This window comes from Enoplosus armatus, chromosome 9 (genome assembly GCF_043641665.1).
Source record: "Enoplosus armatus isolate fEnoArm2 chromosome 9, fEnoArm2.hap1, whole genome shotgun sequence".
NCBI lineage: Eukaryota > Metazoa > Chordata > Actinopteri > Centrarchiformes > Enoplosidae > Enoplosus > Enoplosus armatus.
In genome coordinates, this window is record NC_092188.1 from 17,366,814 (window position 1) to 17,385,406 (window position 18,593).

Here is an 18,593-nt window from a genome sequence, read left to right on the forward strand (position 1 = left end):
TAAGCACATGATAATTAAATGACTTAAGCGTTTATGTTCTGCCTCTGACGGTTTGCGTAACTTAAAACTAACTTTCTAGAGAATTCGTCTAATTTAAAAAAAATTGGAAAAAAAACTAATGGGCTCGGCTACTAAAAAAACAATGCGCAAATTTCACGTTACATTTGTACAGGGTGCTCAGTTCTAAGTTTCTCTTGACATTATGCTAATTTATCACACAGGTAGCCTGTGGCTTGACTGTAATATTTCTAGTAAACCCGCGCCTATATGTGTGGTTGTGTGTCATTTTTAGGGTTGTGTTTTTCTTGATAACAGTAATTTCATCGGTCAGTAAAGCAAACTGCGGAATTATTTGGGCTCCCCTGAGTTGCAGCCCCATGCCTATTCAAAATGGTCAAGAGCGTCCACAGCAACACTTATAAAGCATTTGTTGTTATAGTCAGTAGTGACAACAGAGAGAGTGTTCCAGCAGCCACATCAGCCTGCTCTCCATTTGCCTGCAGTCTCTCTTTGCCACTCACAGACAATAAGTATGAACAGAACCAAAGCAGCAACAGTGCAGTTGGTTGCTAGTGGAGAGAAACTGGCATGGCCTTCTGCTGGTGGAACAACAACAGCAACCACTGTAGATGATGTCCACAGTGTGCTTGTAATTGTGTTGTTTGGGGCGTGGCGGGAGCTTGTGTCTCTTTGCTCCTTTCATCACAACATCATCTAGTGAAGGCACAAGTGCAAATATTAAAATAAATGATTGCTGAAATCCAGTTAGCTGCTTCAGTTTCAGGGTCCTGCCCTGGTGTCATGTTTGCTGGCTCACTGTCACACTGCCATGTCTTGTTGTTAGTAACACCTGGGCCAGTCAAACTGTCAGCTATAAAAAAGACAATATGGTACAGTGGTGATGTTTTTCCCCGTGAAGCCTACTTCTTTATTACATGCTGTGGGGACTGCATAGAGAAACATCACCTGATCACATCAACAAATAACCTCGCACCACCCCTGACTGTAAATTTGGATGCCAAAATATGCTAGTCTGAGTAAAGTTTGTGTTAATTTATTTGTTGTGGTAATTTTTCATGATTTCTGATTGATAGAAGGGTATGAGATAAAAGATGCCACTATAGCCTTCAGTGGCCTACATTTAAATAATTAGCAAATTACAATCAACATAATTGAGCTGATTTTGACTGGTTTATCTGTAATTTTTAACAGTAAATTCAAGTTATGATGTCTTTGTGAGTAGCTCACTGACCAGGTATGATCCTGCATTAGCAATAATTACGTGCTACTTGGGTGTTAATTTTGGTAATAGCTATGTATTATAGAGCCAAATGTTGCTGACTTCATCACATATTAAGTCAGCATTGTAATTATTGTTTAAAGATGGGATTTCTGCGTGTCCTTCTGTCATCGTAGAAGCTCACACTTTTACCTATCATGCATTAGCTGTTCAGGACTCAAAGCTACTCCATTTATATTGTAGGTGTGTGGTAAAAGCTACAGCAGTGTAGCACAGGTATACAGGTATACAACATGGGTGTTCTTCAGTGGCAACACAAGTAGGTCGTGATAGTGTTAGAAAGAGTGTTGATGAGGTGAGTTAAGGTTCGGCCTACTTCTCCTCTGATCTTTCAAGTAAAGGTCCCTTTAACCAGATACTCTTAAATACAGTGATTTCAGACACTCTAGAGCTTTTTGGCCAAATTACAAAGTAGACTGGTCACAGAGTCAGCTGGCAGACGAACCAAAATGCCTTTTCATCCGATCAGTGTGTGACATTTATGTCCATATAAATTACCATGACAACTCCCTTTGTGTTGGGATCTCTCTTTCGTCATCGCACAGGGAGTAGCTACTTTACTATCGCCCAGTCCTAATGAAGCTCAGCTCATAAAAGTACATGAACACACTCATGCTCAAACACACACACACACACACACACGCACAGCACGGTCACTGAGCAGACAAATGAGGATGGAAGAGACTACTCTTTTGAAGGAAGTGAATTTCGTTTGTACCTTGCCATTGAAATCTGAGCTGTGGGTTCGGGAGTGTGTGTCAGGGTTTGGGACGGCTGAGTGTACCTCAGGATGGGTGGAAAGGTAGCCTGACTGAAGCCTGTAGTTCTGAGCTTTATAAGCCTGTAATTAAGCATGGATACAAAAGGCAACTTCGTCTCCTCCCAGAGACTAAATGAGTACTGACTTCTCTCACTGCACCGAGATCAAGATTATCCAAGATCTGGCAGCTTGATTCCTCACCTGAGGCTAAATTATTGTCATTAAAAATACATTACCTGAACCTCTTTTTTTTAACACATATTTGCGGCTAGAACTTACACCTGATTACATTTTTGGTCCTTTTGTGTGAGTTGGAGCATCGTGTATGGTGATTGCATTTAGACTAAAGTACTTACAGTCCTCCCTGTTTTAAGTCTGCAGCACGCACAACAGTCTTAATTAGCAGACTGGTGTTTTCGTCTTCATGTCTGGGCCTGGTGTTTATGTGTGTCTGCCTATATGCTTGTTTGTGTGTCGCGTGAGTTTTAGTCCAGCAGCCTCTGATTAATGTGGTTTTGTTACATGCTCTTAATTTTAGTGTCCGATCCCACAGAAGAAAATAAGGAAGCAACAGACTAACATAAGAAATCTCCATTCCTCACTTGTGTTTTTCTTTAAACTTCAAAGTATTTTACTAAGTTGTTACAGGTTTGATAGACTTTTTTTCCGTTTTTCTGCCTCTCATTTCTGGAGACACGATCATGTTTGACGTCAGAACCTTGTGGGTTTACTTTGGTCAGTCCCCAGTGATGATCAACCACACACACCCCCTTGCGTAGACCCACACATTTGTTGCTGCATACTGCCACACAGGCTTGGTGAATTTTTTTGTTTAGAAGTTGCCTCAGAGTGCCTCATGAAGCGCAAATAATAGAAGAAAAAAAACCTTACCACTGTCAACATCTTGATTTGAGTTGCCATCTGCCTCACCGGTCACACATTTTATTTTAAATGTATCTGTTGCTTGTGGTAGCCTTATTTCTGCCTATTCAGTTTTAAAACACACCCACAGGAAGACCTGGTTTGCAGATTTTACAGATAAAACCACGTAACTGTCCATTTATCCTCAGCACACACCCAGAGATAATTGTTGGCCACCAGCTGTCCTGTGTATGTGTGTCTATATGCATGCCTGTGTGCACTGTATATGGAGGGAGATCAACATGTGTGTCTGTCAGTCCATACAATTTCTTAAAATACTCTCAGAGATAGACGAGGTATTGTAGGATAGTGTTAGCCCTTAGTGCTGTGTCTTTTCCTGCTGGGGTCTCAAATGATGGGAAATTTCGGGACAGATGCAGGCACAAGCTCCCCACCCTAGACATCCTTCACAAATCTTCTCTATTTAGAAGTTTAAGGTTCGTGTGGTCAGCCACTAGCTCAGCACTGCTGACTAAGGGACGTCCCTATTTTTTTCTCTTTTACTTGAAGGCTATACTGTATTTTCTTTTGCCAAAGAGAATTTTTTTTTCAGTGCATGTGGTCACATCTGGATATTTAGGGTTATTTTTACGATGGGTTAAATTTAACTCCTATGAAAACTGAGATAGGTGAGAGAGACAGAGAGTATTTGAGGTTATGTGTTGTTGGCAGCGGTACAGTATGTATCTGGTAATTTCTGCATCCATTTCACAGGCCATCCTGTTTTAAATAGAGGGGGTGTGTGTGGATGCAATGCTTCCACAAGCTTGCTCTGGGGTAGAAGTTTGACCAAAGTACACACTGACTGAGCATATTACATTAAAAGCATGCTGTATAACCTTTGCTCAATGTATGGGTTTAATAAGGAGTCCATGTATGGTAGAGATATACAGTAACACAGGACTGACTGAACTTATGGTTGTTAAACTTTGTTCCACGTATTTAGTCCTCTGAACAGACACATGAGAAGAAGTAACAGGGCAGTAAGTGTTACCCTTATAAACATTTTATGAGAACTTACAATCTTTAATTAATCTGTATGTTATTAACAATTACAGCAACGTCTGTTGTGGTCAATGTTCCAAGTAGGAGTTTGTTATAAAGCACAGTAGGATGTAATTAATGAGTTCTTTGAGCTCTTGCACAAAGTAGGGCAGTACGGGCTCTCCGAATACATTTACTCCAAAGCCAATGCTATGATACATCGGAAACATTTGCGATATCTAGACTGGCTGTATTTATAGACTGTTGTGCTCCTTAGCTCCCACAACATGATCCACCCTGTTTTCTGCTGTTTGCCAACCTCTGTCCTTAGTGAAAGAAAGCAGTGGCCGACACCTTTAAGAACAAAGTATGCCCGTGTATCAGTCTCAAGTATCTTGTACAGTGTATCTGTCTGTACCTCTTAGTATGCAGCTGTTATGGGCTGCTCAGATTTATTTCTGGAAGCCTGCTGTCATATGTTAGTCACTGTGGTATGTGGAAGACAGACGGACTGCACATGTGTGTGTGTGTGTGTGTGTGTGTGTGTACAGGACCAACTGACATGCCATAGCAGTGGTATCGCCTGATAAGGAAGAGGTGGTGGAGTGCACTTTCTCTTGCACAAGTTGTGATGGTTTTGAACCCTTTAACACTGCTGCTATCTTATATATTGATTATAGAGAAAACGAAGGATAACCACTTTGTGCCTCCATGTCAGTAATTTAGCAACAGGTGTCCTTTTCAAAAAATATTACTAAACCATGAGAGGCTGTCACCAGGGAGCACATTTCATTCTTTTAATTTATGGTTGCATTGCTGTCTTTCTATTAAAAGGGCATCAGTGAATGTTTTCCTATGACCTGATGGCACGGTAAAAGAGCAAGCTTATAAAACGAAAAAATACATTTATTTGTTGTCTTTTTCCTGCAAAAACTGGATTCACCGGTGAAGAAACTCATTGAAGATATTTTAGACAAAACCAACCATATCTTTAATATCTGTTTTTCTTCTTGTCTCCTCAGCAGGAGCTCTCTCTAATTGAACAAACAGCTTCGGAAATAGAAAGCAGACTAATTATCATTTCCTGCTGTTCTGCATCTACATTCCATATCTCCCCGCCTTTCCTCTCTCATGTTGGACCCCATCCATCTACCCTTTTCTATTTCCCCTTGGTGTTACTCACCAGCCATATGGGGCTTTGTGCCACCAGAGATTCCCTCATCCCTCCCTCTTACAAACCTTCAGTATCCCTCCTTCCCTTTTCCCCTCCATTCTTCCTCTGCTGTGGGCCTGTTTGCCACCCACGAGCTTTATGTCTACTTGAGCTGCTGCACAGTGCACAGCTAATCTTGGTGCGCCTATAAAAACAATAATTACACTGTAAATGCTTACATGACTCAACAATTGATTCCTTAGGAGATGAATTCTGAAGTTATAATATGTATTAAATTAATTAGGAAACACCAGGGCACTGGGATCTTGCTTTGACATTCAGGTTCTACAGTTGATTTGAAATGTTAGAGATCAATACCATTAGTTAAATGGATCAACTGATAAATATGGGCTGCAAAAGGAATTAGCTCATTAATTACTTCCCTAAGCCTAATCACCGTCAAGAACACCTGACTGAAAACACAGGTGAAAAGTAGGGCCCTTTATTGATCAATTGGTCACTCAATAAATCCACCTCAGTCATGAAAGGATGGCTGTAGATAACTGAGATGAAATAGGCTTGAAACAACTGAGATGTTAAGGAAAGAATGTAAATACTTTTTGTAAAAGGTGGGTCTTCTATGGGAAGCTAGACATGTTTTTTTTCCAGGGTAAGTTGGCTTCCTGCTCCTATTTTTGGAGAATTATTGTTGTCTTGGAACATGTCTGGTGTTGGTGTTAAACTGTCAGCGTGCCTCTGTGTCACTGGCCACAAGTGGACAAGATGACTACATGGGTCAGGAGAGGAGAGGATGGGGTGGGGTGCTGTTACAGTAAGTGGATTTCTCTCCTCTAAGTAGGTGTTAAACACATACTCCTAGATCACCGGTTGCTGGCTCAACCTGAGCAATACATCCTGAATGTAAACCCTTCAAATTACTGGAAGGAGTGTAAGCAACCTAATTGATCCCAATGAGTAACAATTCATTTAGCACCTGAGGCGTGGTGTTGTCTTTTTATCTCCCTTGGGTTATTATGTTACTGTTACTGACTCTGCACTCCTGTCGAACAGATTGTGCCGAGCTCTAACCTGGTTGTTTTAATAGTGGTAGAAAAGTCGTCACTTGATAATCAGGTAAACCAGGTTACATGCAACCTGATAAACCAATTCAAGATTATTTGAAATGCTGGGACTTCATATAAACACCACAGCCCCTTCAAAGCATGCTACTGTAACTACCATCAAGCAAGAGTTGGGATTTTTCCAGTCCAGCTACAAATGAGTACTAGAATGGTTCATGAGATATACAAACTGCATGGCATTTGGTTAACATTGACCAAAAGTGGGGCCAAATGTTATGACGCCAATGCACCCTAATAGACCCCAATGTCATGCTCACTTTGATTTCCTGTTTTTACTGATTAAATTGATAAAACAAGGACAATATAATACTTTCACAAGCTATAATACTAATTTAGCCTTTTGTGAACTATTAGTTTACCTCCACCTATGAATGAGGTAGGTTGTAAGACAGTGACTGCATATGCAAACTAAGACGGAAAAACAGGCACATACTGTGAAAAGATCAAAGTAAACGTTAAGTGGGGCAGTGGGGAGATTGTGGTAGTGTGAATACAGAGAGTCTGACTGGCATTATCATTGAGCCAGTTTACTTGGCATTGCAGTGGGGTGGGGTTTTTTACCACATGGCTGGTAATATGAGCGTCAAGGCATATGCTGAACTAGGAGGCTGTGTGCCTAGCAACTGCAAACAAATGCTTCACTGGGCTCATATGTCTCCAATACTCACTTCTAAAACAAAGTCTTTCACTCTCTGTCTGTCTTTTTCTTGCTGTCTGTCCCTGCTCATTTCGGCTTCTCTTTCTCTTTCTCTGGGTCACTCACCCTTTGTGTGCATGCATCCAAAATCCACAGCTGCTACTAGTCTGAGGTCTGCACTCGTCCACAGTCAAGTGGTGTAAATATAGGTTGCCATGGGGACGCCATGACATCTAAGGGGTATGCTAGCAGGACAGTGTATGTGAGTGTGAGGGGAGTGGCTAAGGGTCCAGGATGTGTATCATTCACACTTTGTCCAACGCACAACAGGAGGTTAAAACTCAAGTGTGTGCACAGACGAGTGTGGCATGTGTGTGTGTGTGTGTGTGTAAGTGGGTGGGTGTGTTCTTGAAGTGGCACTCAGGGATGAAACTTGCATACTTTGTTGATGTTTCTACTCTCGGCTGATGTGTCTCCCAAATAACATTCCATGTTTTGAAGGTAGGATCATGAATCGAACCCATTGTGAAAATATATTTTTGTATTCATTCAGAATAGAGTTGTAATTTTAATTCATTTTGCTCTAAACAAAATAATATGTTTGCAGTACTACTACTAAACTTTATATGAGACTTTTGGTTCAGTGTCTTGGATGGGTGGAACTCAGGGTAAGAGGTCAGGGACTGAACCATCATCGCTGTGATCAAACATCAACCTTGTGATTGATAGCCAGTCCCCTCTACCAACTGAGCTTCTGCTGCCTTTCTTTGTTCTCAAACTAACTGTCTCTAAAGCCACTGACCGGAAATGATAGAGTGCTTTGTAAAGCTTTATAAACATGAATGTGTTTCTTCAAACAGAATCATCTGATGCAGGTATTGCAGATGCTCAATAGAGTTCCACAAGGCAAACTTTTAGTAATTTACACACTGCTTTGATTACAGGACATCTGTTTGATAGGACAGATTAGATCTGAAACACCAGGCTTCTCCTAGCTTTTACAAAAGGTTATTCAATAATGTGGCCTGTATTTGTGTGTGTGTTGAAGACAACTAGCCAGTTGTTTTACTTGTCAAAGGAAAGGTCTTGCAGTCTTACAAAGTGTTTATATTACTCAAACAAACAATGGAACTGGTGACATTTATTTTTACATCAATCCTTATTATATGGCATAGAGTTTTGGTTCATCCATTGTTTATATTCTCAGAATGCACAAAGTTTGTCATAGTGAATGTAGGTCAGTCTGTGTTGTGTTTTTGGCCAATTAATCTGCTCCATTCCCAGTTGGTTGTCTTCATTAGAGGATAGTGGCTCATTGTTTCAGTGATCCTATTGCATATACACTGAACGGACTCTCATCTGACGGGACGTCCGTGTCTCTTACTGGGGACATGTCTGGCTGTCTGTCTATCTTAGTGACTGTCTCTCTGACTGACTTACTGACATCATGAATGTTTGTGGCTCTGTCTGCTGTCATAGTTTCATAGTTTCATTTAATCACATCCACGGCAGACTTTGTTGTTTGTTTCTCACGCAGTCTTATTTGTAGCATTCTGTACCATTGCATTGTTGTTATTATCAGTAGCAGACTGACTGACCATTTTTACCATATTGGAGTTGCCGACTGGAGGAAGTGAGTAAAATATCATCGATCAATCAATCATGTAATTTTATCTTTTTATTAAGATTAGAAGGAAGCTACCAAGTTGAGATAGCAGAAAATTATTTTCAACTAAAAAACAGACCATGTGTAAATGGAATTATTTTCTGGTGGTGTTGGTGCTGACAGACACAGTTCAGAACATAAACTAATATATTCCATTAAAAGACCTTCCACAGTGGGAAGTTTTCAGGCCGTGTTTCCATGGCTGGGATAAATACAGCCACTGACAGTCACTTCTTTCCCCAACAAAAAACTTTAGGTAGTCTCCAGTGTGTCTGAGCTGTGTTATGTAATTTAACCTCTCAACTAACAACAGTAATCTGACTCTGACGTTCATGGATTTGCGTTGTGCACGTATTGGCGCTTGGTTTGCAGTGATCTCGCCAAACCTGCAATTTGAAGAGCATATAATTTTTGCTTGCATCCTGAACTCATGTGACACCTTTTTCCATCTCTCTGTGGGACAGTTTTGAATTAGTGCTGTTAACATAGTTTGTTTTCATTTTGTCCTGTATTCACATTGATCTGTATCTTACACAAACACAGTCGTACTCACACACACAGGCTTGATTTATCCTATCAAGGAGTGAGCAGGGTTGTATTTGGGTCAGGGAGGAGGTAGCCTGACGTGCACGCACATGCACACACTGTGAATGCACTTACATACACACAGACATGCAGACACAGACTAATCTGTTAAAGAGGCTAGCACACAGACAGCAAAATAGTGACTGGTAGGATGTGTCTTATGTCTTACATCATTACCGTTGCTTACTATTCACTGAGAACAAAGGTAAGGTTATAACAGTTTCTGCCTACTTTAATATCACACTAATAATAATATAGTCTTTTCTATTGCTGGCACTAAGCATGGCCATGTTGACAAGAACCAAAAGTTCACCAAATACTCAGATTCTTGTTCTTGTTTACTCAGTCTTTGATCAAATATTGCCTTGTCAAAATAATGATTTTGTTACTTTTACGCTGTATTTTGTTTAGCCAAAACCCTTGTATGTCTGTTTGGGTTAAGACAGCATCAAACTGTGAGTTTCACTGACACCACCGTTTGGGAAGATTGACCTGCACTTTATACAGGTGCAACTTTATGACATCATAGATGCCTGAATCAAGCATGTGTCGCTGCTAGATTGTTGCTCCACCATCAACACCGTGGCGCACCTTGTGGTCAGTAATAGCTGTCAACTAGCATTATCTCAGAAGGGTGAAATGCACTTCTAGGAGCTAAAATGCCAAATTGTAATTAATCATAAAGCTGGTATCTGTCACTTAACCATTAACGTAAAGTTATAAAATATTAAGCTATGAGATCATTTTAATATATCCGTCCTTATGATGGAGTATCATAAACCACAAAATTGTCTCCAGCCACATTTGCTGTGGTTTAAGTAAATGTAAGTGAGTGCCCTGCTTTTGAGGAATCTTGATTTGCCTGTCAGGTTGTGCTTTTCCCGTTTGAAGATGCCAAAAGTTTAATACATAGAACTTTTGAATTTGCAGGGACTTTATTGTTTTGTTGTGCAGCAGGTGATGGAAGATATGCAGATAAGTCATCTGTAACATTCATAAAAAAACATTAGCTATATATTGTATGCCAGAGTTAGCATAAAATGCTGTGTGAATTACCTACTGGGGAGACTTGGATGATTTTAGTGTATGTTCCCGTCAAGTAAGCTAACCAATAGGCTTGTTGTGTTATATTTGATCTAAACTGCAGAATCCAAATTCCATTTACGGGGTTCTTTGTTCGCGCACATGATCCTGGAGGATTATACCACAGACCACACGAGTCTACGGCACCTTTGGCTGCGTTAGAAGAATTCAGCATCTATTTGTTTTGGATTCTTACTTCTGAAACTTTTAGAAAGATTAATTTGAGTGCCATAAACACCTCAGACCTAAATAAATAACTGTTTCAGTTTAAAAAGAAAACCAGATTTAATATAGGAAAGTGAAAGAAATATATCCTTGTTAATGCTGTTTGCTCAAGTGAAAACAACTGAGTGGTTCTGAAAGGTCCATTAGTAACCTTCTCTCTGTGTGTGTGTGTGTGTGTGTGTGTGTGTGTGTGTGTGTGTGTGTGTGTGTGTGTGTGTGTGTGTGTGTGTGTGAGAGAGCCCATTTGTAACTCAGTCCCTGTAGCGGCTCAGCACTTACTGCCCCCCTGTGCCGGAGCAGGGTTTCCTTGCTCTTCGTTCCCGGCTTCTACTTCACTCTCTCACTCTTTCTTTCTCTCTCTGTTTACGCTCGCTCATTCTGACTCTGTGGGAGACGAGGCTTTGCCGAAAGGAGTCTTTGTGTGTGTTAGAGAGAGAGGGAGAGTGAAATGTTATGGTGAGACAAACAGCAAGTGAGAGGGAGAGGAGGATACTAGCTGACTGTGTTGAGTCTGCCCAGGGCCCAGTCCCACAGTTCCACAGAGCCCAGTTCTGTTTACCTTGAAAAACACAGACTAGACAGAAAAAATACCCTCATACATTTGCAGGCCTCGAAGCCGCTCTTGAAAATAACTTTCTTCTCTCCATTTCTTGTGAGTAAAACATATGTTTTTAAATGCACTTTTTAGAGCAGCTTGCAGGGAGTGAAATTATCTGGATTATGATCAATGCTGTCAAACCCTTGAGTATGGTCTGTCAGTCGCATGATGTATCCATTGAAAAACACTTTCTGCATTCCATAAAGAGTCAATGACACTTTGGGTCTTCTGGGTGAGCATTAGTTGATATCCGACTTAGCTGTTAATGGTTAACTGTAGCCAGGTTAGAGTCCGCTCACTGTGCTGTGTTCACGTGCATTCTTCCTTTGCTGCGCCCTCTTCGCCTTTACACTGGGCAGGAGTACCTTGAAGGATACTGGATTATACACCACTGGATAAACACACACATTCTCTCTGAGAGTGTGCCTAATCCTTGGAAGTGGATTTGTAAATAGTCGGATATATATATAACATTTTTGGAACACTTAATCAACACAAGGACTGTTTTTGACGTGAGTGGGATGTTTTTCTGTTGTTATCTAAGGCTAATATTTGGGCTGTGAAGACAGAGAGAGCGAATGCGTGCTGAAACGTGCAGTATAGAATAGCTATTTGTCATTCTTAGCAGAATGAAATGTTTGATTTCTGTCTAATCAGCTGTCTCTTGTCAGGCTAAGTACAGTTTATATTGAGCCCGAGGTCAAATGTGCTGATAGCAGCATCTCGTTACCAGCATGTCATTGACATCTGCCACATCTTCACCCATGTGAGCTGTGGTTTGAGTGTAGTTTGTGTTCTTATCAGGCATTTTATGGTTTTCATAGAGCTATTGTCAACACTCTTAATTATGCATGGTATGCAACTGAGCCAGCCAAATACCTTATTCTAAATATTGCTGCTTTGAATAGTTTTCAGTGCTAAAAAAATTATTTTACTTTTAGTTGACAATTACATTGTCTGAGTATGTCTTTAAATAAACTGCCAAGGCCTGGAATATGACTTATTTGTTTGTTTCATCATTTTTCTTTAGAAAGCTTTTTTTTAACGTGACATTACCGTATTTTCAATAGGTATGAGTAAGAGTGCTTGGGAGTGATTTTAGAGAGGGTGTTGTTATAAATTGGTAAATTATTATTCAGAGGAGTGTTGGTACCAGATGGAATAAGCAGCTGCTCAGGGCTGGATCATCTTGACAACCAAAAGGGTCATCTCAGCATATCTGTAGACTGTTATGTAATCGGAATGAAGAGAAAGGCTGTGTCATAAACAGAAAGACAGAACGACAGAAAAAAAGTCATTGGTATTCAGGCTGCTCCTGAGGTGGTGGCAGTGGGTTGTGTTCATTAGGCTGTCGTGCTGTGTAACTAAGACTGAACTCAAGAACAACACAAAATTTCTCAGAAGAACCAACATTATCTACATCATTTATTTTGCTTTGATAATAATGCATAAAAGTGAGTCCGAATGTGAAAACATTGCATCGAATGAAAAAGGTGTCTTGCTAAGGAAACGATGCACTGTTTACTTGACTTACTCGAAACATCATGTGTCCTTGATAGATCAGATAATTGAATGGTCATGAACTTTTATATGTGATACTCAAGTACAGCATGTGAAATGAAAGTCTGTTTTTACATACTGTGCCAAAGTCCTACATCTAAAAAGTTAATAGTATTCTCCTCCGTGTATCTTTGCCATTGTCATCTCCCAGGAAGAGAATGAAGGCACGTGCCCCACCTCCGCCGTCAGCTCCTCTACCCGCCCCACGCCACATCTTCAGAAACTCTGTGCCCGATGGGGGAGGGACATCAGGCACGGACGCCAAGGAGAACATGCTGAGGCCCACTGTGGATATACAGCTTACCCTACCACAGGGATACCAGACTTCTGTAACTGAGGATGGCAGGTGAGAGGACAGAGAGGGGCATACAAGCACACATTTACTCTGGGTCTATCACTCTCTTTCCAGTGGGTTTTGTTCAGTGTGCCTTGTTTTCACATTGCATTTGGGTGCTAAATGTCTTGTAACCACATTTTTTGCTCATGAACACTGTCTTGTTTGACTCCAAAATGTCCATCCATCCATATCTACATGAAATTATTAATATCTTTAAACATGGGGATCTTAGCTATGGCTTAGCTGAACAAAATAATTTGATGTTCTGACTTTCATTGCCAGTCACCTGACAAACAGCGTGAGACCTGTTTGTCAATGCTGGGTCTGTTTGGCTTGCTGTGCCAGTGCGGCCTTGTCAAGGGGTCCCATTCCCAGTCTCAGCACAAGCTTTGTCCCTGAGAGTTGACAGATGAAGGCTGACCTGCTAACACTCCCTGCTCCTAATGAGGTTCTGTCCTTTGGTGCACAAAATTAAGGATTCCTCCCTAGTACAGAACAACATAATAACCATAGAAACTTTAGGCCAGTTGGCATCTCTGTGCTACTTCTCACTAGTAGTAAAACTAAGGGAACATTCTACATTTTAACATGTAAAACCTTTTGGTAACCTTTTGAAACTGACATTCCTTGAAACAATTTCTAGTATCACAGCCAGAGGGCTCCTTTTTACTATTTAGCATCCATTGTTTATCTGATATGAGACGTCATATTGTGGTCGCCTATCAGGTTGTCTGGTTTCCTTATTTTAGATCATTTCTAGGAAAGGAATGTTACATTTTAGCGTCAGATGGGCTGTGTTTACAGTTCACCTGCTGAGTAACAAGATTAGAACCCAATACTGTGATAGCTCATATGGTCATAGATAAGATATGGCAGAGGTGTCATGTACCCAGGTGTATCATAAATAGCTGATACTAAGTAGCACAACCTGCAACCTAATACATTTCTAATCAATTTATTGTGTGAACATGGGCAGTTAAACAAGGTGAAGTAAGAAAACATAAAAAAAAATCTATAAAAACAGTAAACACTGTTTTATGCTCAATGCTCATGTTTTAAATACTTACATATTTGTGGCTCTGCAGGAGAATTGCAGGATTGATGCTAATGTAATATTACAGATCTGATTATAGTATTGCGCTAATATTGTATCTTTATAGTATACTTAAGTTTGCTTTTAAACAAAATTTAAGTATTTTTAACTATAAATTTCAATCAGGAGCCAATTAACGCTTTTAACCTTTTAACCCTTAACCTGAACTCCTTGAGCAGCTGTAAAGGTAGATAACGCTCTCCTATATAGTCTATATCTGGTTGTGCCATTGATTCTTTGTACTAATATCATTTATTATTTCGCTTATTTGTGTAATTTACCCCCGGGGATCAATAAAGTATTTCTGATTCTGATTCTGGTTATATTCAGATGAATATTCAAACCTTAGATGTAATTTGTATGATTGCACCATTACATCAAATGAAAAGTAATATGAAGATGCATAATCTCAAACATTTCTCCCTGTAATGTAGTTTGTCATGATTGGAAAAGTTTATAATGTGGACTACAGTTAAACTCAAGTTGAGTGGGAATGAACGCTGTTTGGCTATGCAATATGTCGTGATCCCATGTGAACCAGGTGGGTTAACAGGTGTAACATGTATTCCATACTACATTGAATTTCTGATAGGGATTATGTTGTGACTTGTTTTTGATTAACATGCAATCTGAAAAGTCAGTTTAAGAAGCACATAACACAGGACACTGGGTCTGTTGATTGCAGCTTGTCCTTTTAGTTGTAGACTTTGTACATGTGATGGTGATTGTCAATGGTGTCCTTTGTAGTGGTGTCTCTCTCAGTTCTGTCACCTGATCTGGCTGTTCCCAGAAAACATTGGAGACTGTCTCTTGGTTTCTTTATCTGAGGATTGACAGGTAGTGCTGCTGGCCTCCTCTTCAGCTGAACCCCACACACACACTAACAGACACACAAAGCAACGAGGCAGACTTCAGAGACATAAGTAGTTTGTCATATCAACTGTACTCTACAATTTGCCTGTCATTATTTCTCTGTGCCACTGTGTTTTGCCACTGGCCCTTTTATTGTGGGAGGCTCTTCAGAGTTTCTGTCTCGATAAACCGCACAGATTAAATCTACAGTTTATAATAAGTAGCTTCTCTGCCTTCTGCTGTTGTTTTTGGGGCCTTTGTTTTCAATTCAATTTCAATTCAAAGCTACAAAGACAGCCTTTTGCTCTTCATGTCAAAATCTGTGCTATTGCCATTCAGTCTACAGCATGTCTGTGAAAACTGCTCTGTGTTTAAAATTATATCCGTTGTGTCTATCCTCCTCTCTAAGCGCATTGTTGTATGAAGTAATTACTATTCTCTTTACCAGAGCTAAAGCTTGGTAGGCTTTGTAATCCTATCTTCTCTCTTTCTCCCTCGCTCCCCATCTCCTCCTGTGGTTCTTTCTTCAAACCCCCCCCCCCCCCTTTCACTTTCTCTCTCTCTCCCCCCTTCTCTCTCTTTCTCCCTTTCTTAGTAAGGCGCTGATGGACCTGCTGGTCGAGCTGTGTAGCCGCTACCACCTGAATCCAGCACTGCACACCCTGGAGCTGCTGTCGGCCGAGGGCCACACTTTGGGCTTCAAGCCCAACGCACTGCTAGGCTCCCTCAACGTGGCCTGTGTTCACATCAAGGAGAAAGTCTGGGAGGAGAAAGTAGTGCGCAGACCAGCGCCCAAAGTGCCAGAGGTGGGTAACAATGGAGCCTGATACCGTGATCTGGATGTTCTTTTTGTCATGTATGCTTTGTATTTAGGATTTTATACACACCACAGCATATGTAAAAGCTGCTGAAATTAGGTTTCTTGGGATCGACTTGGATTCTTGTGGGTTTTGATTGCAGATACATGTAATATTTTAACATTTGAGTGCAAAATACCCCAAAGCTATCCATGTTTTGTTGTAATGTAGATCAATTTAGTCCAGAATACCAGTGAAAAGGCCCTTAATATAATAGTTGTACAGTCTGCATGCATGATATGCATAGCTCTTTACCCTGTGTAATGTCTGTCCCTCCCTTCTCTACCTTTTACCTCTGACCGCTGGCAGAAAGCAAGGCCAGTGAAACCTGTAAGGGCCCATGCTACGGTAGGAAGCCAGTTGGGATTAAACTGGCCTTGCATGACATTAGAGTCAGTTCTTATACAATGGGTTTTCAGTCTAAGTGTGCCTTTTTTGTCTTTATCGGCTGTATTCTAGCTCACTTGCCTATCTGAACTTATTTCTAGCATTCGTCTCTTTCTCTCTCCCTTTTCTCTGCCTCTCCTCTGCTCTCCTCCTACAGTTTGAATATTTGATGAGTGCCTTACCTTTAGTTACCATGCATTATTTCTCTGCTCTTCTCAGGCCTCACTGGCTGCTCTCTCTTCCTTTGACCCTGCCTGGCCTTAGGCCAGAGACTGACACTATTTAAGACGGACTGCTGTCAGTCATCCCTCTTTTTTGTTTTATCTGTCTTTTCATTGCACCACCAGCTAAAATGAATGCAGTCTAATATGACAGCCCTGCAATGTATCCTACCTTCACAAAGGTTATAATTATTATTATTCTATAATATTCAGTTTTTGTTAGAACTGTTTGAGAAAGGTGTTAACTCAAGCTAATGATCATTTTGAAGACTGCCGTTTGTGGTGCTGTTGAACTGTATTGTGTTATATTTAAAGGTGTTTCTAATATTACATCTACCTTCATTGATATGAATGGGGTGGACAAAATGTAAAAAACATGTTTCAGTAAAATGCAATACAATTTAACATCAGTATAACGTTATCAAAAGTAACTAGACAATATCCTCAAGTGTTCAATTCTTTGGCATCAAGCAACAATAGTTTGGTACCTTTCACTGATACATGAGGAATGAAAGCTGAACAAAAATAGAAGCAATGACAAAATTAACGGACAATAGTCTGTATTAGGATTTCAATTAAATTAAACTTTACTAAACCTTAATGTGATTTGCTATAAAACTGTAATTATTCTCAAGTTCAGTTTATGTCTCTGTGGCCAATATCTGGAAAACTACTGGTCAGATTTGCAGAAAACTTTGACACACACACACACACACACACACACCAGCCAACTCACCTCAACTTTTGAATTTACAAAGGTTTCCTACTGTTGTGCTCTTATGTATGATCATTCTGTCATCTATCAACAACAGTTTTGACTGTGAAACTAATGGCTTACTGGGGAAGTCAGTAGACCTTGGCAGAAGCCTGGGCTCTGAGTGCTTTCATGCAGTTGAAGCACCTTTTCCTGAATGTCACTTTACTTGAAATTCAAAAGCCACTCAAGAGCCACAGACTGAAGAGCCATTTTATGAATTCCTCAGGCTTGACTTCTGAGAGGGGTGTGTGTTTTTATAGAGGCTGATGTGAACCGACTGCTGTACAGTCTTTATCACTTCTCCATGACAAAACACTATGTGGTGTTGTAGGATTGACGATCCTAAATACACACACACATCCAACATCACATGCATATATGCACACACATATGCACCCAGGCATCATCATCCTTGGTCTATTAAATGTTCCTTTATCTGTCAGCAACCAAAGTCTAACCTTAAGTTAATCATTACTGAAGTATCTTTGCATAATTGGAGGTTTTTCGCTCTCTCTGCTCCTCTCCTCTCCACATATTGTACATATGTAAAATGTTATGTTCAGGATTTACTTATTTTATGATGGTTGTCATTGAACTGCTTTAATAACCAAATCTATTACAGCTTAGGTCAGGCCATAAGCCTCTTCTTCCATCAAGGCCAACCTCTTTCCTGTTTGTCTTTCGTAGAGATGTAGCCAACAGGGGACTTCTACTTTTTACACTCTCTTTATCCTGCACTTTCACTGCACTGCACAATGGGAGGATTTCTCCAAAATCTTATCTCATCCAGTTGTTAGACATTAATGACATTTCTCCACCATTCTCCTCCCTCTGTATCAGAAAACAGTGCGTTTGATGGTGAACTACCACGGCAGCCAGAAGGCAGTGGTACGGGTCAACCCGTCAGTACCACTCCAGGCTCTGATACCGGTCATCTGTGACAAGTGTGAGTTTGACCCTGCACATGTCCTGCTCCTGAAAGACAGCGTCAGTCGCCACGAGTTACCGCTGGACAAATCTCTGACAGTGCTGGGGATCAAGGAGCTCTACGTACATGATCAGAGTCTAGGTAAACCTTAACCACTGGATTCTGTCTATGTATTTTTCTGTTTGTGGTTCTGTCACTTATAAATTACTCAATGTACAATGTACATTGAAACTGAAGTTACCATAACAAAGACACATTTTTTTAGTTTTGTAATTTATAGATTAGGTGTTAAGGAAAAGAAATGTTGTTGTTTTGTTAATTTGAATAAAATCCCTTTGTTGGATTCAATGAATTAAAAATGACCAGAGCCCAACCTTGATTTATGCTCAGTGAAAGTGGTGGCTAATGTTAGTAATCTAAAGCAGATAAAAGATGGCATCTACATACTGATAGGTGCCTTGGCTATTGTGTTATATTGTCTGCTGTTGGCCTGCATATTAATAAGCAATTACTGCTGAACTGGAAGGGCGTGGTCGCTGGACTGAGA

The 18,593-nt window shown here is 40.4% G+C and overlaps 1 protein-coding gene across 1 annotated transcript in view; it reads left to right on the forward strand.

The window, feature by feature from the left end:
- Nucleotides 1-12,772: 12,772 nt before the first annotated feature.
- Nucleotides 12,773-18,593, forward strand: part of cobl (cordon-bleu WH2 repeat protein) — a 37,188-nt gene continuing 31,367 nt past the window's right edge. The window contains 4 exon segments of the mRNA XM_070912314.1: nucleotides 12,773-12,960; nucleotides 15,492-15,702; nucleotides 16,063-16,101; nucleotides 17,959-18,187. Coding sequence (XP_070768415.1) covers nucleotides 12,773-12,960; nucleotides 15,492-15,702; nucleotides 16,063-16,101; nucleotides 17,959-18,187 — 667 coding nt within the window.